Source organism: Fundulus heteroclitus, chromosome 14, assembly GCF_011125445.2.
Source record: "Fundulus heteroclitus isolate FHET01 chromosome 14, MU-UCD_Fhet_4.1, whole genome shotgun sequence".
NCBI lineage: Eukaryota > Metazoa > Chordata > Actinopteri > Cyprinodontiformes > Fundulidae > Fundulus > Fundulus heteroclitus.
In genome coordinates, this window is record NC_046374.1 from 12,723,465 (window position 1) to 12,744,870 (window position 21,406).

The 21,406-nt window shown below is 39.9% G+C and overlaps 1 protein-coding gene across 1 annotated transcript in view; it reads right to left on the minus strand.

Moving 5' to 3' along the window:
• Positions 1 to 650: 650 nt before the first annotated feature.
• The window catches only part of LOC118565920 (basement membrane-specific heparan sulfate proteoglycan core protein-like), a 130,055-nt gene continuing 109,299 nt past the window's right edge, over positions 651 to 21,406 (minus strand). The window contains exons 8-13 of the mRNA XM_036147003.1: positions 3,472 to 3,487; positions 3,292 to 3,383; positions 2,510 to 2,560; positions 2,126 to 2,188; positions 1,973 to 2,023; positions 651 to 1,097 (exon numbers count right to left, since the gene is read on the minus strand). Coding sequence (XP_036002896.1) covers positions 1,060 to 1,097; positions 1,973 to 2,023; positions 2,126 to 2,188; positions 2,510 to 2,560; positions 3,292 to 3,383; positions 3,472 to 3,487 — 311 coding nt within the window. The 3' untranslated portion in view covers positions 651 to 1,059. The remainder of the gene's footprint in view (positions 1,098 to 1,972; positions 2,024 to 2,125; positions 2,189 to 2,509; positions 2,561 to 3,291; positions 3,384 to 3,471; positions 3,488 to 21,406) is intronic.

The window sequence follows — 21,406 nt, forward strand, 5'->3', positions numbered from 1 at the left end:
ACTGTATATTTTGTTGATACATAAACCCTCCTCTACCAGAAATGAGGCTCTTTCAGTCATTGAATCAAAAAGCTGAACATCAGAACCATGAGAACTTATTTCTTCTCTGCAGAATCCTCTGACGTTGACATTTATTAATGTAAAAGTTAACTTTTACCGTCAGCTTCTTCAGGATGCCATATGCTGATATAAATGTTTAAAACAAAAACTGTCATGAAAGCCATGTTCTTAATATCCATTTTAGTCTAAATTACATTAGAAATGAGCTGAAGCTCTATATTTCTGCATTCAGTAACAACACAAAGCGTCATAGTCTCACCTGAATCCCATCAGCATCTTTGACTTGTTAGAAACTCAATGGGCTTTTTACTCTCCATTAACTCAAACTCTCTAGGTAAGAATGTTGTTTTGAACTGACTTTTATTTTCATCTAAAAGCCTGAAAAGTGTCACTTTAAAGGTATTTAACTGAATCACCTGAGAGACTTAAGTTAGCAAAGATGAACATGTGTGCCACACATTTAAATCTTAACAATTTTGAACAGCATCAAATCATCAACAGCATCTTGGAAATTAACACAACATAGATTATTATAGTTTGTTTTTATTACATTTCATTGATATGTTAGACAATAAACACATTCCATGTAAAAGACAGCTCACTGCTATAACAATCTAAGGAGGCATGTGTGATATTTGAAATCCACTCATGTAGCATCACAGCCTTTCATATCATTTACAAAGGGACTGATATGAGCTTGGGCTATGATACAAACTTGCTTGCTTTAATGTAAAAAAATAAGAGAAAAAAACACAGTCCTCCAAATACTAAGTCTGCTCTGTCTTTGTGTCATGTATCCATGTACATCGTGAGCCGGTGTCTGCCTCAAAGAAAATTTTAACTTGGTAACATGTGGTGACAATAAAAGGTTCTCGATTCTCATTAATTGTCCTTCCCTTGATATTTTCTAGCATCTTTGTAAAAAGGCACATAATTATCCAGCATAACAGCATTTATCTCATGGAATATACAGCAGAGTAAACCATCACAGCCTCCAGCCTACACAGCTGCATATGTTGCTGCAGGACTCCCCTGTCCTGTCAATGCAGAGATAAATTGTGTGAGATATTTATCAGCATTAAAAATGAGTTAAGCACTTTGAAACTTGAGCTTGTTCAATGATAAAATCCTAAATATGATTCTGTGGTTTAGTTTACACCTCCTGTGACACAACATACCAGGATGATAAAACTAGTACAATTTGAAGCTATTAAAACAGTAACCTCCTCCTAAAATAAACACAAAATGATAAAGCATTTAGATGAAAGCAGAATTGACACAGCTTTTTATTGTTCTTTGATTTGTTCTGGTTGTGAATTTTAATCAATGATGGAGTCTAAAACAGAAACCAGATCTCATTTTTTAGAATAAATCTCAGGCATCACGGTCAGGATCAGTGTTTGCTGTTACAGAGTAAATAAAGCTGGGACACTGATATTTGGTTCACAACAAGAGAAACAGCAGAACTTTTAATAGAACCTCCATATGGGGCAGAAACATCTACACCAAAAGACCAAATAATGTCCCTGACAGTCGATAGTGTAACTTTAAAGCTGTTTTCTATTAATCTACCGGTCCTCAGCTAGATCTCCAATGGGGATAATTCCTGCTGATGTCCAGCCTCTTAAGACCTTCACACCGCCCCCTTTTTTTTCAGAAAAATGTTCTCAAAATAACATGCTTAAATGAAATGTAACATGCTTTATTCAGGTCCATTTAAATTACCTTGTTCTTATCTTAGACAATATGTGGATACAAATGTTATTTAAAATAAAAGGGAAATTACAGTAATGAACCCAGAAAAACAAGAAGGTTCAATTCCTTCCTCAGAACTGGGAGGCTGCTAGGCTTAAAAGGCTAGAGTCAGGATGTAGATGTTAACTAAATTAACTCCATGTTAAACTGTAATTACCTGGATTAAAATTGGCGTAAACAGAACTTTCTGCTGGGCGATGAGGCCTCTCTGCTCAGATTGTCACATAGATCAATTAGAAATCACACATAAAGAAAAAAACGTTGATAACAGAATCTTAAGCTCATATTTTTGTATATTGGAGTAACTCACCCCTCATTCTGAAGTGTTCAAGTTCTTTGTTTAAGTTTTTGAGCTGTTGGGACTCATCTGCATCTGAAATATTTCAGTATTTTACACCAGTAATCTTTGATCAGTCATTTTAAATCATCGTTGGTAAAGATTCACAGTCATCCAGGTTATGGTCATTCCAAAAAAAGTAAAAAACAAAGCAACTGGATTTGTTTTCCGTAGTTTGAAGACATTTCGCTTCCTATCCAGGAAGCTTTCTCAATTCAAAAAGTCTGGAGTAATGTGGAGTGTCAAGCTTTAGACTACTGCCCAACAAAGGCCTTGTAACGGCTTAGATAACGTGCAAATTCTTTGTTTTTTACTTTTTTTGGAATTTAAATCATCCTGCAATAAAACAAACTTTACCATTTCCAGAGGTTCTGATGGGTTGAATCGTCTCATAGAGGGAAGGGTCACCTGCAGACAATAAAACAACATCAAAGTTATTGTCCTAATGAGTGGAAATAGATCAAATTTTTATTTTTTACACAAACTATTTATATAGTTAATTTAATATTATTTATTTGACGTATGTAACTCTGATATCTTATCTAGATGCAGCTGTGTATATTTCCCGTGTGAAAGAGCTCACAGTTCACAGATTTATTGTGTTATCTTCAACCAAGGACACAGAAGACTTATGTTAGATAAGAACTGGATCATACCAGCTGTTTGCACTCCTATTACTCAGCTGAAAACTACTTCCACTTCCTATTTTAACCCAGAATGTAGAAATGTGTAGTGGGATTTTTTCTCACCGCTCTGTTTCCTGACTGCTCAGGGACAGAGACATTCAAACGCTCTATGCCTTTGAATTAATTTGCAAAGACAAAGATGCATCCTTCTCTATTTCATTGAGCAAACTGTAGAATAGAGCTGCTGTATTCTACATTTCTATTCTTATTATAATAATTTCTATTGTTTTTACCAGCAGGCTTATTTATTCCAGATTTATTCTCTTGGCATCCAGTGTGGACAGCAAAGTTATAAGTTTATTGTTAAGGTAAACATGTTTCTTTACTGTGCATATGACAATAAAGCTTTGATTTGGTTTGATTTCTGGACAATACCTGGATATGTGTCAGAACTGTAAAATTTATTGATTTAATTTCTTAACTGATAATAAAGATGATCAATCTGAGACTAACCATGAAGCAGTGAGCTGTAAACAGGACTATCAGTCTGGGTCCCTCCATGATTGGTGGCTGAGGTTTGATTGCTGCTCTCTGATTGAATCAGTCTACAAATAACAGAGACATCAATTTATTGAGTAAAGTAATTATTATTGATGCATGTCTAGAAAGAGAGAATAGAATTTTTATACTGACCTGATACAGTTTAAATCTGTGAGGAAAAATAATTAATGATTTTTTTTTTTCGTGTGATAATTGTCATACTTTTATTTCATGTTAAACCACCAGAATAAATATGAGCATTTTGAACAGATAAAGTATTTAATTGAATCTGATCCAGTGTGAGCAGAAAAGGGACTCACCTTTGGACTGTCTGTAGCGCCACAGCAAGAGCAGGAGAATAATGAGAATGACTCCAATAACTGGTCCAACAATCGACATAACAGGAAATGAAGGCCTGGCAGGAGTGGACAGGGCTACTGGAAATAAGTCATATTGACATGGGATAAATCTTATTTAGCTGCAGACTTATAAGGAGCAAAAGCAAAATTTCACCACTAGGTACGCTGAGCACTGTCTGTAGACCAAAACAAGATGTGTGACAAGCCACAGCTCTCTACGTAAGCATCAGACCAATTATCCGTTTGAATTTTACTTTTGTGTCAAAAAACAAATGAATGTATATGAGGATCACGTGGACACTGGACAAGAGTTCTTTCTTCTTTTGTGCAGTGTCCTTGTGTTGAGAAGACGTTCAGCTGAATCTCTACATGCTGCCTGCACATGGTCGGTGATTTGGACTTCTGGGTTGGCTCCAAATTGATTTATCACTATTTCCCTTGTGCATCTTATCAGGGACATTTGGACTTTAAAATTAACATTCATTAATTTTTGATCCAACTGAAAGATCTATCATCTTCCAGGGACTGACTAGATCAGCTCGCTTTGGCCAAACAAATCGTCGGAGGAGCGCCCAGAGGCTCTGTTTTCTGCCCCTCAGTGAACTTTGCCAATCCCACGCGATTCTTCAGCTGAGATTGACGGACGCTGAGCCGTGCAGCATCAATCTCCTTTGCTGAAGCAACACCACGTAAAGGATTTCCTTTTTCTTTTCTTTTTTTCACCCATAAAGTGGTATTTTGTGCATGGGAAGAACATATAAGGAATAGCTGTTATGTTTCCCGCTGGTGAACCCAATATCCAGGCAGAACAGAGATATGTTAAAAAGGTTCATTGTGAAGATAAATAGTGATGGGTGAGGCAGGCAAACAAAACCAGACTTGGCAGATGAATCTAGGTTGATCTTGGCTTGGTTGAAGTAGTAGGCAGGCAGGGATGAACAGGAGATCAGAGCAGGCGGTTTAGCTCAGGGAACCACCAGAACAGGCATAGTAAACAGCAGGGAGTCAAGGAGAATCCGGCAGAACTGCAGCACGCAGACACAGACAACTTGGCTGAAGAGTTCCACTGACTGAGCACACAGAATCTGGAACAGCAGGGTATGTGGCACATGAGAGGCGAAGTGAGGTAACATTCTGGCGGGGATGAGTTGGTTGAGGCGGATATATGTGAGCTGGGGAACCGGTGATAAGGGCAGAATCTAATTACTAGCAGCAGGTGGAGTTGAGTTGGGCTAATTGACCAGGGCAGAGCTGACAGGATAGTGGATGGAAGGTGACAGGCTGAAGAAAAATCCAAAAGCAAAACAAACAACCAAAATCATAACATTTGCATGTTCTATTTAGGATTAAGTAGCGTTTTCTAGTACTTTATTAAGCAGAATAATTACTGTTAAAGGACTTATCAGTTTAATAAATAACAACTAGTGAAATTGAATGGTCTCTAAGAGTTACCGAATTACCTTCTTTTGAGTAAGCAACTGGATAAACTGAGAAATTTTCATTGGTTTGTGATGAAGGAGTGATGATTAAAACTCCAGTTCCAATTATAATTAAAGTTTTCAATGTTTGCTGGACAACTTTAACTTAGTCAACAACTGGTTAGACACTTTTCCAGTATAAATAAGTTAATAACTGGCTAATTAATAAACCAATTGTTAGAACTAATCATTACAGGCTTATAGCCCTTGATGACAACCATTTGAAAGAATATTCGTTATAGCTATCTTTTGATTTTGAATGATATATTATTAAATTATAATTGCCAATTATAATTAATTATCTTCATATCAAACAGGTCAAACAGGTCCTGCAACAGCTGGAGATAGACACCAGCACCCCTCACGACCCCACAAGGGATAGATGTGTTACAAAATGGATGGATGGATAATCAAACAGGTCTAATTGCTTAACACTGTCTAACTAAGAGGCACTAGAGGCCTTTATTCGTCAGTAGCTGGACAGGAAGATGACAACATGGGAAGATATGCAGTAAATGGCCCGGGGCGCAGGAATTGAACCCGGGACCACTGCGACCAAGACTGTAGCCTCTGCATGGTGCTTCTGCTCTATCACCGAGTCACCTAGTGCATTGTGAAAAACAATGGAGAAAATAAATTACTTTTTTCTCCCATAAATAATTTGTATGAACGAATAAACATTAATATTTATATAACAGAAATACTTTGATGAAGAAGTAAAAAGGAACAAACTCTCTATGTGTTTAAAACCTTTAAAATCAGACAAATAGCAAGTCTGAACTAAAATAAATAAAAATTCAAACAGGAAACTAAAATTCAAGGTTTTTCCAGTAAAATAATAACCTCCCACCTCCTGAATCTGTCCAGAAGACAAACAGGAACAAATGTTCTGCTTTAGGGCCTCATTAAATGGAGTTATAGTCACATAATCACTGGTTCACTGATGGTCTTTAATGTAGATGGGACCAAAATACTTATTTTTATGACCACAGATTGTCATGTTCTTTAGGTGTCTAACCCACATGCAGATTACACTCGTGAGAAGCAGAGCAGTTTTGAGAAGTTTATTTGTTAATCGGTCTGACAGATGTCAGGAGCATAGATGACTCTCAGCAGGCAGTGCTGAGGAAAAGACGCGGGGGAGGGGGGGGGGGGGGAGGTCGGCTTGAGCGATCGTCGAGCACTGCAACCTAGCCGGGGGGGAGTGGAGTGGAGTCACGGACCTCCGAGACGGCATCAGGTGAGCAGGTGAGCAGGTGACGCCACTCCTCCAAAGCAAGCTTTATAGCGAGCAATTCGCAGTCCCCCACGTCATTATTTCGCTTGGGGGGCGTCAGGTGTCGGAAAAGAACGCACAGGGGTGAAGTTTTTGATCGTCAGATAGTTGGGACTAGCCTCGTGAGACCATCCTGATCTCGCGAGGTTTCAAGGTTTCACTCGCAGATCAGTCTGGATACTCTCCGTTAAAGAAAATTTGGAGCCGTTCACCAAACGAACGTCCAATCAGCGTTGGCTTTGAGGCGGGTTGAGGTGTGACGCAAACGGGAAGCGCGACAGTTCAGTCTAAAGAACATGGCGGCTTCAGCCGATGAAACTAGCGTTAGCATGGCTATCGAGCAAGTTTTATCAGAATTACAGAGTATTTCTTTGCTGGGCTAACGAGCCTTTACCTGCAGCAGCAAGAGTAGCTTGGCTTGTGGTTGTGTTTTCGTCGTCGCTCTGTTACGAGCGACGACGAATCTGATTGGTTTATTTGGCCCGTCTATCACCAACATAGGCCAATCAGCTGACCAGTATTTTCGCCCCTTCCCAAAATTACTTCAACGGAAGGTTTCCAGATGGATATGCGGAGCAAATCTATCTGGCGGAGTCAGGTAAAGTTGGGACAGGATGGCTCCCACTTCTGTGTCAGAGGCATCGATTTCGAGTGTGAATTGTTTTTGTGGATCGGGGTGGATAAGGATGGGTGCCTGAGAAAACCGCTTCTTTAGCTCCTTAAATGCAGAGTTGGCGAGTTCCAGATGAATGGGGTCTTGGGTGAAGTGAGCATGTGCAGAGGAGCGGCTATTTGACTGTAACCTCTAATGAATCTATGGTAGAAATTGGCAAAGCCAAGGAAGCGCTGGAGTTGTTTACTGGTCTCAGGCACAGGCCAGGAGAGGATGGCTTTGATCTTCTCCGGGTCTGACTGTACGCACCCACCCTCTAATATAAGGCCAAGGAACGTCACTGACGGCTTGTGGAACTCACATTTCTGTGGTTTAACGAAGAGCCGGTTCTCCAGTAACCGTTGTAATACTAGGCGCACATGATGTTGATGTTCTGCTAGGTCTCGGGAGTAAATCAGGATATTGTCCAGGTAGACAAAGACGAACACGTTCAGAAAGTCACGGAGGATTTCATTCACAAGGGCCTGGAAGACGGAAAGGGCATTGCAGAGGCCAAATGGCATCACTAGGTACTTAAATCCAGGGCGGAAACTTGGTGGGGTGAGGTTAACGGCAAGGTCTTGATCCCAATTTTCTGGACCAGAGACTGGTCGATTAAGTTAAAATCGCACCCTGAGTCTACTAAAGCAGAGAGGCTAACACTATCTTGAGCCGTAGGGATAATCGCTCGAAGACAGAGACGCGGGGACACAGGAGAACGAGAAAATACATGGGACGGGGATTCGATCGGGTCCACCGACCCTCCCACTACAGTCGACGGACCTGTTCTTTTGATCGCGCTGGACAGGCTCGGATAAAGTGATCAGGTGAGGCACAATAAATGCATTGTTTAGCGTCTATGCGTTGCTGCCTTTCCTCTGGAGAGAGACGAATCCGGCCGATCTGCATAGGCTCCGGAGACGGAGGCGAAGCAGCAGCCGGTCTGGATGGTAATCGCTCAGGGCCTTCCGCGGCTTCTACTCCTAAGGCGGTTGTCCAAGCGAATGGATAGATTGATGAGTTCATTCGAGGAGTCAGGTTCCTCAAGGCGGGCTAGCTCGTCCTTGAGGGACTCGTCGAGAGCCTGAAAGAACACCGCTTTAAGAGCTCGCTGTTCCCAACTGGCTGCGGCCGCAACAGTCCGAAACTTGAGCGCAAAATCAGAGACGCGGAGGCCCCGTTGCTTTACCGCCAATAAATGTCTGGACTGTTGTGCCGGATCAGATTCAGTACAAAAAAACATCTTGAAATCAAGCACAAACTCATCGAAGGAGCAGCCAAATTGCTGGCAATCAGGGAAACAGGCCCCACCTGAGAGCCCTTCCCATTAACAAGCACAAAATGAATGAGATCTTAGCCTGATCTTGAGGAAACGCTCAGGGAGACTGATTAAAAACTAGGGAGCATTGAAATAAGAACCCTCCACAATCTCCACTGTCTTCTCCGGGCAGGGAGCAGAGGTAGCGCTGACCGGCGGGGGTGATTCGGGGGGCATGGGCCCCGGAAAAACGCTGGGCGATGCGGGTGAGGGATTCAGCATGGGTGGCAGTAGCATGGAGTAACGGACCTCCGAGACGGCGTCAGATGACAGAGAGGCTGGTGGGCGGGCAGGTGGTATCCGTATGGAGCGAGCAGTGGCAGCGCAATGGGTGGTCCGCTGACAGCTGGGAGAAACCAGGTCGGTCTGAAGAAATCCTCTGCCTGGCGTGGCAAACCCAGGGAGCATCGGATGTACCTCAGCACGAGGAACGTAAGGGACAGGAAACGGAGGAGTACGGACCGAGCTGCTCGTCTTGGGACGTCTGAGTCAATAGCTGAGCACAGGGTCCAGAGCGAGATCGAAGCAAACAGGGTTTACAATCTGGCATCTTCCAGCTGTCAAGGCGCAGTTCTTATAGTGCTGCTGCACGCAACTCAACAAGCTGCAGGTGAGTACCACGCCCACCAGCCAACTCCAATCACCTGTGGAGAGAGCAGGGAAAGCAAGACCGGCAGAAAACTGCACGGTGCTGCCCGCTGCATCCTGACACAGATAAACACATTAAACATTTAATAATAGTTAGAATTTCTTATTCTATAATAAAGACCTAAACTCACCAATTTCCTGAATGGTGACCTCTGTGCTGGTTTCAGTGTAGAAAGCTGGGTCTCCTCTTCCTCCTCTGCAGCTGTACACACCTCCCTCTGAGACTCTGAGGACTCCATCTGGTTCATTGGTTCTGATGAGCTTAGCTGGAGAAGACTAACCTGACAACAGCCAGCTGCATGTATCGCTCCGCCTAGCTCCACTCACATACATCTGGGACATGGCTAATTGAAAGTGATTTCCCCAACCAAATTTTTGGTCTGGCCAATCAGGAAGCAGGGCGGGTGTTTCATGGATGTGACGTAGTGGAGAAGCCACCGTGAGATTCCAACAACAATGGCGGCTCGCATCGAGCCGCCATTGTTGTCTGCTATTTGTTGTCTGCTATTTCTTCCGTGTTGTCCAATCTACCTAATATTGTTTCATTAAAAGAACATCAGAGAACGCCTCTGAAGGCTTTTGTTGGTGGAAACCATGTTATCGCCCTTCTCCCGACCGGATTTGGCAAGTTTTGTTTTCCGGGGCGCGTACGCGGACGCGCAACGCGGACGCGCCCCGGAGCGGTTAGCGGTTAGCGCGAACCATATTGGGAGGCCTTTAGTCCTCGACGCGGGATCGACTCCGAGCCGCGGCGCTTTGCCGCCTGTGTTCCCCCCTCTTTCTGTCAGCTCACTGTCAATAAAAGGTGTGCCACTACAGTGTTTCCCGCAGGAATTTGCTTATGCGAGGCGGACGGACTCGCGGAGGTTTTTTTTTTTCCTGCGTCGGTCTCATCAGCGTCACGGGTTAGCTTCGGTGTGAGTGGTTGAAATAGCACGTCGATAAAGATGACAGACAAGTGGCTTATCCAATCATATGCAAGGAGTTTTGATAAGGCCCAGCCTTCAGTAAAGGCAATTCCTATGGAGAGGTCCCAGATGTATGTGAGTGGAGCTAGGCGGAGCGATACATGCAGCTGGCTGTTGTCAGGTTAGGAGAAGACACTGACTCCTGTCTGAACCAGTCAAACTTCCAGCCAACAGAGCTGGACACAGAGCAACGTAGTGCTACACTGCCCCCTGTTGGTAGAATTGTGTTCTCTGGTGCCAGTGAGGCTCTGGGTTTATCTGTTGAGGGAAACCGCGAAACAAGTAAATCTTTAGAATATTCATCAAATAATATTTTTTTTTTTTACCATAAATCTTACCTTGAGCTACTATAGTCAATCAGAAATTTGGAACTCTAATGAATTAAGGCCACATTTTACACGAATAAACTCTTTGTTGAGCAAACTATTTTCTTATATACTTTTTTCAAGTTTATAGATTCACATACTTTGGCAACTATAACCATAATTTTTTTTTATTTTCTGAAGATAGATATGTCTTACATTACAATATATGTTCATCTTGTTTCAAAAAACATTAACTGATATAAAACACTGATTGTTTATCCATGAAGGAAATTCTGCCTCCAAGGTAGGAAGGTTTAAAACAATTACAAAGCATCTAAGATCAGGGAAACAGGAAATATTTGAACAAAGTTAAAACCTAAACTTTATCACATGCTTTTATTGAGAAACCCGCTCATTTACAGCTGATTGTAGCTAAAAAGGTTTACGTTTTTTTTTTCTTAAAAGTTGAACAATGAATGATTTTGGCAGCAATAATAAATGATTTAAAATACTTATCACTGATGAATGTAACTAAACTATTTGACCAAAGAAACTGTTTAATCTTGTCAGGAAAACAAAACTGTTGTTTAGAAGAGACTTGTTGAAACATTGTAAATAATCTCTTCATGTCTATAATAGATGACCTACTTACAAACAGTTACTGAGAGATCATCACTCCATGGTGTGAACAGATAGTTTCTTGTTCCTCTACAGCTGTATCTGCCGCTGTCAGCTGGGGTGATCCTGTCTTCACTATTGTGAAGATTATTATAATAAGCCAACAAGATTGTTCTCCATTCATACGTCCACTGAGCTCCTCCACCTCCCTGGATCTCACATCTCAGAGTGACTGTCTCTCCTCTGAATATCTCAGACCAGTTGGGTTGCAGGATCACAGTCGGCTTTGAAACTACAATGAATAACATTCAATCAGAAGACTGACAGAATCTTATATTAAACAAAAGAATAATTTTAACGGTTATGGTTCAATGTTAAAACTTTCTCATGAAGATGTGATTTGCTGATAAAATTTTTTAATTGATTTGTTTGTTTCTGATAAAACAAGAACCTTTTAAATTAGAAGAGCAGGACGTTATTATGAAGTAAGAAAAAATAAGAAAGTACACAAACCAATATAAGTTAGGAAGCAGTTACACATGGTGCTGAGATAATGGTTTTCTATCAGAATCTCAGCATACAAACTCTCAGTATGATGGAAGCACTTCAATATCTGACCCTAGAAACTGTGGGAAGCTTTGTGGCATCATGTCCCTCAGATTACTTTGACCAGTTATTATGTCAGTCAAGTTATTATTGCTGTCTAGCTAAAAGGCACTAGAGGCATTTATTCATCGGTAGCTGGACAGGACGAAGAGCAGAGAATTGAACCTGGGACCTAAAAAAACATGATTAATTGCATGAAAGAAATACTTTGAAAAAAATACAAAAAAAAAATAACTAACAAACTCTCCATATGTTTAAAACCTTTACAATCAGACAAACAGTATCTATTGTGTACTAAAAAAATCAAAATGATTTTTAGTCAAACAGGGAAAAGGTCTAAAGGTGTTCCAGTTAAATAATAACCTCCCACCTCCTGAATCTGTCTAGAAGACAAACAGGAACATATCTTCTGCTTTAGGGTGTCATCAAATGGAGCTATAGCCACATAACCACTGGTTTACTGATGGTCTTTAATGTAGATGGAACCAAAATATTTATTTTTATACCCACAGACAAACACATTGAACATTTATTAAGAACCTGATTTTCTTATTTTAGAATAAAGACCTAAACTCACCAGTTTCCTGAATGGTGACCTCTGTGCTGTTTTCAGTGTAGAAAGCTGGATCTCCTCTTCCTCCTTTGCAGCTGTACACACCTCCCTCTGAGACTCTGAGGACTCCATCTGGTTCATTGGTTCTGATGAGATGAGCTGGAGAAGACACTGTCTCCTGTCTGAACCAGTCAAACTTCCAGCCAGCAGAGCTGGACACAGAGCATCGTAGTGCTACACTGCCCCCTGCTGGTAGGATTGTTTTCTCTGGTGACAGTGAGGCTCTGGGTTTATCTGCTGTTGACACAAACACAATTAATTTTGTTTAAAGAAACATTATTCATGTTGCCATAAATCTGACCCTCAGCTATTAGAACCCAACAAAATTAATGAATCCTGATCAAGTCTGTGGAACGCTCTCTTGGTCCGTCTCAGGGCCCCGCAGACGGTGTTTGTTTTAAAAAAGAAACTTAAAACCTTCTTATTTAGAAAGGTGTACTCTGCATAGCTGCTGTTTCTAGTTTTCATTTTTTTATGTTTTTGTTTTTATCTTTTTGTTAGTTTTAGTAATAATTATGGGACATTTAACTACGTCAGATACAATCCTAAACCTTCTCCAGTCTAGGTTATTTCAGAAGCTAAAACTCCACCATTATGAGAACAAACTAAAGGAGTCACAAACAAACCAGCTTGGTTCTTGTAGAACACGGGTCATACAAACATGATGTTCTCTGAATCAAACATGTTCTGCCTGTCTTTAATATAGAATGTTCTTCTTCTCCACTGACTAATGATAGAACTGTAAGGAGTCTCTGGGTTTTGTTCATGTTTTGGTTTCTTTTTTGTCCTTTTTCTGGTCCATTCTCCATTTCAAGCCAGATTCTATTTTCCTGCTGCACCCAGTACATTGTCCTGCTTCCCCTGCAGCCTAATTACCTTCACTGTGTCCACATTGATGCTTGATTGCTGCACCTTTTGTTTTCATCTCTATTTAGTCAGCCAGCTAGCCACTCTAAGTGGTCAGGTCCTGTAGTCATGCTGCCCTGCTTTCTTTGCCGTGTTCCTGGTTCGTCGTCTGCCTGTAAGCCTTGATAATTTATACATTAAAATAGTTTTTCACCCAACATGCAGCTTCCCTACTCTGACCTGCGCTTCAGTCCAAAAAACAATATATCAAACCTGACAGGAACAATCAAACAGGTTTCAGGAATTATCACAAAGAAGCCTCCAGGTACAGACTTCTTAAATCCCAGAAACACAAACACAGTCATCATCTGAACAGACTTTAATATTCTGCACACCTTTACCATCATCTGGCTGCTTCCCTGGGACCACAGCACAACGCTCTGATACTGTTAGAAATCCATGAATTATAATTCAGCCATTTATCTGATGTCTGCTAGCGTCATTTTATTTCCTTGTTTTTAAATATGACAGTGATTAAATATGTAACTGTCTCAGTAATCAGTTTTTAAACACCCATACTATTGTTCCTTTTTCCATTTGAATTGTTTCCCCTGTTTTTACAGCCTGAATAAAAGAGTAACGTTCATTAACACCTCGTCACATAAGACTAATTTTGACTCAAAAAACGGTTTATTGTTGGAAAGTAATACTAAATCTGACTCAGTGTTTCTCTGTAGCTACAGAGTTCTTCTTGTTTGTCCACTCCTCATCTCTAATTTCTTGTTAGAAAAAAAAAGAATAGTTTCACAAAAAACGTATTTTCGGATTATTTTCATGTCTCGCTACATTTCACATAAATGTCACAATTCAGCATACTTTCTATTGTCTAAAAGATGAGAGCATCATGGAGGATCCTGGACCAGAACCTCCTGTGTAGTTTATGTAGATCAGTGAACTAAAGACAGAAGATTTTCAGTCTGAATGGAAGACAGTCTGACTCACATCTCACTGTCAGTCTGAAGGCAGAGCTCCAGTCTGTGTACTCAGCACCTCTTCTAGCCCTACACCAGTAGTCTCCACTGTAGGGTTCAGTAGCTGTGTTGATCCTGTATTCACTGGATAATGGAGAGTTTATGGTTGTACTCCATTCATACGTCCACTGAGTTCCTCCACCTCCCTGCATCTCACATCTCAGAGCAACTTTCTCTCCTTTAAATATCTCAGACCAGTTGGGTTGGAGGATCACTGAAGCTATGATGGAATCTATTTTTAAAAACACAGTTAAAACAGAAAGAGAATGAAAGTTAAATTCCAAACAGTCTGTGAAAATTATACATTGTACTTTTTTATGCAATTATCTTAAGAAGCTATTCAACAATGTTTCATCTTATACTAAATGTAATAGAAGTTTCCCATTAAAATCTCTTTGGAGATGCTGAATCTTCAATTTGTGCTCCAAAATATTTCAATAAAGCAAATGTCTTGTTTCCATTCCTGCACTCTGTCAGCAGAAAGTCTTTTTTTGTCTATACCTGAATAAATTTTGATAAGCAATTAGTAATTATCAGACTTATTGAAAAAAGGAGGTAATTGACTCCAGCTGCAACTGAGTCTTGTTCTGTGTTAGAGTTACAACTCTAACAGGGAACAAGAATTAGTTATTCTGAATTATTATGAATGAACAAATGTTATCGGTAAAAAACAGAACCCAGATTCAGAAGTACATTTGATCTCCAAGAAAACTAAAACAAGACAAAAAATTTTTTAAAAAGAAAACGCTGTTCCTCTTCATGTTTCCACTCATCTAAGGGTTCAGATTTAGCCATCTTCCAAACATGGTAACTCCTACTGATGATAGAAGATACTGGGCAGGCATTATTACACACACTGAAACTTAAACAAGACTGTTGGTGACTTTACCATTTACCGGTGCGACTAAGTATTTATCCTTTTCAGCGCCGGCTGTCCTTCCTGGTTTAGTCTGAGCTGCTAAAATGATCAGATGGAAAAAGAAAACTCATAGAATTATAGTAATTTGAACATAGAGTTTTCATTCAACACAAATTAATAAACACAGTTGTTCAATTAGTCTGAACATCTTACAAAACACTAATATGAAATTCCCGCTACATTTAAAGAATGTAAAACATGTATACAAAATTAAATAATTAAAAGAAACTATCTTCTCACCATCAGCATGATCACAGATGAGAGCACTGAGCACTACATTGAAGAATAATAGCTGATCAGATATAATCACACTGACAAAGAAACTAAATCACAATAAATACATTTTTATAACAGATTTCCTGACAAAACTCTGGTGTTGAAACTAAAGGTAAGTTTGAAAACTCAAAAAGAACCAACACCAAAAAGCAGCTATATGGTAACACCGAAGTAACAGACGACTAAAGATTTAATTACAGAAACACACACATCTCCTGTCTTAAAGATGGCTGAAAAACAAATGAAAAGGTGATAAACTCTGGTTCCAACTTGCAGAAACATTTTTTATCACTGAACAGAAACCCAGTGATGAATTTACAGAAAAAGCCCAGCATGCAGAGCAGAGCGTTCTCCATCCTCACATCCAGACCTGCTGCACAGCTCATCACAAAGGCTTCTGCTTTTTTCTAACTATAAATATGGGGAAATTACATCTACCACACATACATGATGCTAGCATGTTTGATACTTCTCAGTTTAGTCTGTGTGTTTCCTTCCTTTACTTCACCTCCCACCACAGCAGCAGGTTTGACTGCAGCAGTTGGTAGACAGGTTTATATTTCCTGTCCGCTGCACAGACATTTCAACCTGTTTCATTAAACTGTTTCAACAAATATGACAATATTCCTTTGTATTATAGCCATTTCGGTGGATATAAGCAGTTGTAAGGGAATATAAATTTTCCCTGTTTCTAAATTCTTAACTCCTCATCTTCCTGCTGTGTTCATTTCTTCCTGCATGTAAACAGACACTGTCATTGACACCTTGCCTTTCCAGTGAACTGACCTTTACCTCTATCTACTGAGTCAGTTTTAGATCGTTCAGATATAATCTCTACCACTTGTCCTCCGTTAACTGCTGAGAGAACCCACAGACCATCTATCCTCCCATCCATCCCACCCCCATAAACCCAACCAGGACGAAGCAGGAACAGAGGATGAGTTAAGGAGCTAAGTTGTGTGTGTGTGTGTGTGTGCACGCAAACATTGCATCTCTGATAATTGTGGACATTTTGTGAGAATTTATTTAGCCTTCTTCTGAAAACTACTATTGATTTTGAATTACGGTTTCTGTACATTTTAAAGATGAAGGTCAGGATTTTAAAGTAAGGCTTCACTCATAATTTTTCAGTGACCAAGTTCTTCGCTTTCTGTTCCCTTTTAGAACTTCCTTTAAAAACTATATAAAGTCCATCCTAGTTCACGTCCTCCACAGGGTGTCTAATCCCTCATCTGCTTATTCGCACCTCAGGTATTTTCAAATGTGATGGATGACAACAGTCCTACCATCACTCCTTTTTAGATAAAAAGAGGAAGTGTAAGTATGGCTCGGCAGTTTGTTCGCACGAACAAGAAACCAAACCAAACACCTGACCAAAATTAATTTTATATTTAATTTAATGCTGGTGCATTTCATGTGTGTAGTCTCTAAAGTAATAAAAAAAAAATCTCAAACATAAACCTATTAATATTTTTAGGTCCTTTGAATTAAACTTTTTACAATATAATGGATGGGAACTTCAGCAAGAGTGCTTATCTAAATACAAGCAGTGTTGCCACATTGGGCAGGTTTCCACCCAATTGTGTTTCTTTTGAACACACTGAGCTGGAAGAAGTAGCTTTACGTGGGTTGTTCAAATTTGTATTGCTTTGCACAATATTTGACTTTTTTTATCAAACTAATTGTCATTTTGTGGCAGAAATGTACAAAACGTGAATATTTTAACGAAACGCAGTATCCTAGCACTCATTTTATTTGTTAATTTATTAGGAAATGGCTCAAATCTGTTGAATCTGACATCATCAATGGTTAACAGTTACTTGTTGATCAAGTGTATCGTTACGCCATTGCGCCATGGCAAAATGCAGTTTAAATTCTGAACAACATGAGACATGGGGAAGGAATCAAAATGGATTGTGAACAAGGAAGTTCATACCCAAAGCAGAGACAGCCTCTCTCAGCAGGGTTCTATCAGTGCTACAAAGGTTTTGCTTCCACAGACAATCGATCACTTCACTTCCTGCCTGGGATTCTGGAGGAGAGCGTGGCTGGGACCGGACCAGCCACCATTCGGGCCTTACAAGGCTCGAATGCCCACAAGCCTCACAGAACAGGCCTCCTGTGAAACTCATCTCCACCTCGCTTCAATGGAGTTACAAAAGGGGGGGAATAATCGTCCTCTGGACTGAGTTTGGAGATTTACCGACCAGAATCAGAAGCTAAGTTTGCAATCTAACTTCTGCGCAACCAGCCGCTGAAGTAAAGAATGCTAAAACCAGCCTTGTTTATTCTTCTCAGCTGTTGCAGGAAGCTGATTCCAGACAATGAGGAGTGGCCGAAAGGTCGACCCGTTTTCCCAAGCTGAGGGGAAAAGCTGGACTGAAGTCGCCGCTGCAGGGCGTCGGACCGTCTTACCCCTGTAACGACCATGTTTCGGCTAGACCGCAGAGCAGTAGGCTAGCCCGCTGCTGAATAGACCAACTTATCCCCTGCTTTCCACTGCTCTTCCTTGGATGGCCAAAGTGAACCGAACTCACACCGAAGCACCGGCAGATTTGGCAGAGGATGAGCAGGGAGAGTTATATGATTGTTTAGAAGATTTGTGTAATGTGTTTACATGGTCTGTTTTTAAACACATGGAGCTTACAGGGTAGTTTGTGCTAGCTTCTTTGAATCAGGCCATTGCCGATATGATTCGAGTGTGTTTTTCATGGTTATAACAAACGTTATCTCCACAAGGGTTTCATACATTGATGGGATATTAATGTTCATGTTATCCGGTCCAATCATTATGACTAATAAAGCCAAAGTTTTTTAAAAGTTAGCGCCGAAAGCCCTTTAGCCTAATTGCTATTTAGCTCCCGGTTACTTCCGGTTATTATCAGATATAAAATTACGGTTGTTTCAAGCATAAAGCTTGTTTGTTTCGCTCCGCCATCGTTCGATAGTGTTATGAGCGTTATTACCACATTAATATGGAATATTAATGTCGATTTAAAGGTGTTTTGTTTAACTTTAGTATTAGCCAATTTGAGTGACTGATCGCTACATCGACCCCTAGCCTCCCGGAGGTATAATCTAATTAATAAAATCGAGCATCCTTAAAGTTAATGATTTTACTGGAACAAATCTTTCTTTAAAATGTTATTTCCTCAAACAATGTTTTGTGTAACTTGGGATTTGCATTGTGAATGGGATGAAACACATGCCAGATTAGTTAAACTAATTTAACTCCATTCCATGTTCTTTACGTCATATCTGCAGTGAACCAGGATTCACTGAATTATTCTGATGATGAACAACCACCTTGTTTTGTCTTTTGTGTTCTTTTGCATGTGCATAGTTCCTTAGCTTAGCTTCTTTTTATCTTCATTTTGCTTGGTAGTTTTAGTTAAGTTTCACTAGTCTTAACTTGGATCCTAATATCTATTCCTCAAATTCTCTGATCTCAGTATTTTTTTTAAACCGAAAAATCTTCTTTTTCCCCTAAATACTATTTAGCTTATAACCACATTCTCAACTTTAAATTCCTATTAAAATCTAATTCTGTTTTTAATCATCTTTGATTTACATATCTTCTACAATTAATAAAAACATGTTCTATTATTTCTACATCATGACACCAACTACAAAAACCAGAAAGATGTTTCCCCATTTTACAAAGAGTTCCATTTAAAAAAAAAACTGTGACCGGTTCTTATTCTATTTATAATTATCTCCTCCCTCCTGTTTATTCCTCTAATCCTTACTAGATCAACTGTATTTTGTATCCTATATAAGTGCCCTCTATTTATTTCATTATCCCATGTACTTTTCCATATCTTCTTGCTTTCTCTCCAAACTGTACTTTTGCCTTCAGATTTGGATAACTTTACTGGCATATCAATGTATTCTTCTTTTTTTTTAAATAGCCTCCTTAGCCAACCTATCTGCTCTTTCATTACCCAAAATACCGACATGAGCAGTAGTCCAAAATAATATTAAATTTTTATTTTGTTCACATATTCTATGATGAACAGAGATAACCTCATATAATATATTGTGATGATTATTTGTACATCCCTTTTGAATACTCAACAATGCAGATAGTCACTACAAATTATTATTTTATTTATAATATCCCTCTGGTGCATAGCGGCCACTGTAGTGGACAGCTACTAAAAAGTAAATATCTCTTTAATTCTGTGGTTTCTATGGTGAAACTGCATATCAGTGTCTAGAATGCTCTCTGCTGCCACACGCCATTGAGGTCAATTCAGTGGTCAGTCATTGTAACTGTAAGTAAATTTCTTCTGAATCCAAGATGGCCAACAAACAGCAACCTCTGTTGATCACTGCCGGCATTTCCTCTTAATCCTTCTATACTAGAAGAGTCCAACAGGTAAAACAATATGATGATTTACAGTAACATCTAAGGAAGGATATTATCAGATTGAAATATCAAAAATGTTCTCCAACATTTAGAAAATTACATCTCCCATCGCATCTCCCATTACATTTTTCAACAGAAGTCATATAATTGCTTTACTGTCTTGTAACTATTTTGTTTATAATTCAGTGTTTTAAATGCAACACATATAAGCTATTCATTTAAAATTTACATTTTAGTATATTTTGTTTATACTTTGTGTATATTTTGCCCAAATTAGCTGTAGTTTGTGTTAACTATACCAATTATTTATATTGTAGACTTCAAACACAGCAAAGAATAAGGCAACCTGCAGAATAGTCCAAGAAATTCCATCCAAAAATTCTAAAAATGCAGACAGAGGCCATGATGCTGCATGCACATGGAAGACCAAATACATTTGCATGCAATGCTGTGTGCCAAAGTGCCCTGGGTGCGTTGCAAACATTCATACAGCTTAGGTGTGATGACCATCAAATTGTTAGGAGATGCAGAAACTAAAATAACAGTTCATGTTTTCTTGCAACATGCTAATAAAATGACTTGGTTATACTGTCCTACATTCTTATAGACATGTGAAAAAAATCACAGGAATGATTGTCACACAGGTTAAAGATTTTTGGCTATAATTATTATTGGTTTTCTTATTCAGTTCTAAACATTGGGCCTCTATAGTGTTAAAATTTAAACAAAATATGTTGAAATATTTTTCAAAACATAAAATGAAACAATTGTTTGTATATTTACAACAGAATACAAGATTGTTCTGTTTTTGGAATAAGTTCATAATGTTTTGAGTTGAGGTCTCAGGCGCATGTAGTCCACTGTAGTGGACATGTCTGTAACCTCCCGGAAAAATATCATTTTTGAAAAAAAAGTTCATATTTGTTTTTTTTTCAAGCCCTAAGAAGAGTAAAAACACATAAAATATCTCGACTCAGGGATTCATAATTCATGCCTCTAAGACAAAAAAAATGGAAGAAAGCATTTGAGAGAGAGAGAGAGAGAGAGAGAGAGAGAGAGAGAGAGAGAGAGAGAATGAATGACTGCTGGATGGAGGTGCATAATGAGTCTGTCTGTACATGCCTGTGAAGTCCCTGTCTGCATTCTCTATGACGTCATTCCCTGCTCCAGCTCCTGCTCTGCCCAGGGTATGAGCAATAACCCTGTGGCAGCTCCAACTAAGTGGAGTCGCTGCACCTATATAATCAAGTCTTTCCCAGTGTTTTACTGACAGATTCTTGAAAGCAACTCCATGAGTAAACCATTCAGCGTTCCTTAATCGCCTGCCTGATATTGACCTGTCTCGTTCCTGTGATTTCTTCTGCCTGCCTAGCTTGCCAGATTCTCCAGTTGGCTTCTGTATTCTGGAGATGCCTTGCCCCGACCAAGCCTGCCTGCCTCTGCCCCTGTCTGGATACCTCTGTCTGGCATGTGCCTCTCATGAACGACTAAAAGCCTGGATCCCAGATTTGCCCCTTGTGTCAGCCCTACTGGAAACCTCCGCCTATCTGTGTATGACCCAAGTCCGGACTTCAGATTCCCCTTCTGTCTATGCCCTGTCTGGCTCTTTAGCCAAAGTGGAAGTGCGTCAGTGGTCGCCATGATAGGTACTGCCACGTAATGACGTGAGAGTTAAAGGCTGTCCAAAATCGGCACAGCAGTCCAAGGCTCCTTTCCTCCACCATGATAGACTTCTTACTGTTGACCCTGTAAAAGGTTAAGAATGGATGGGTCCCTCCAGCGTGTCCCAGGTTTTCCTCTGGG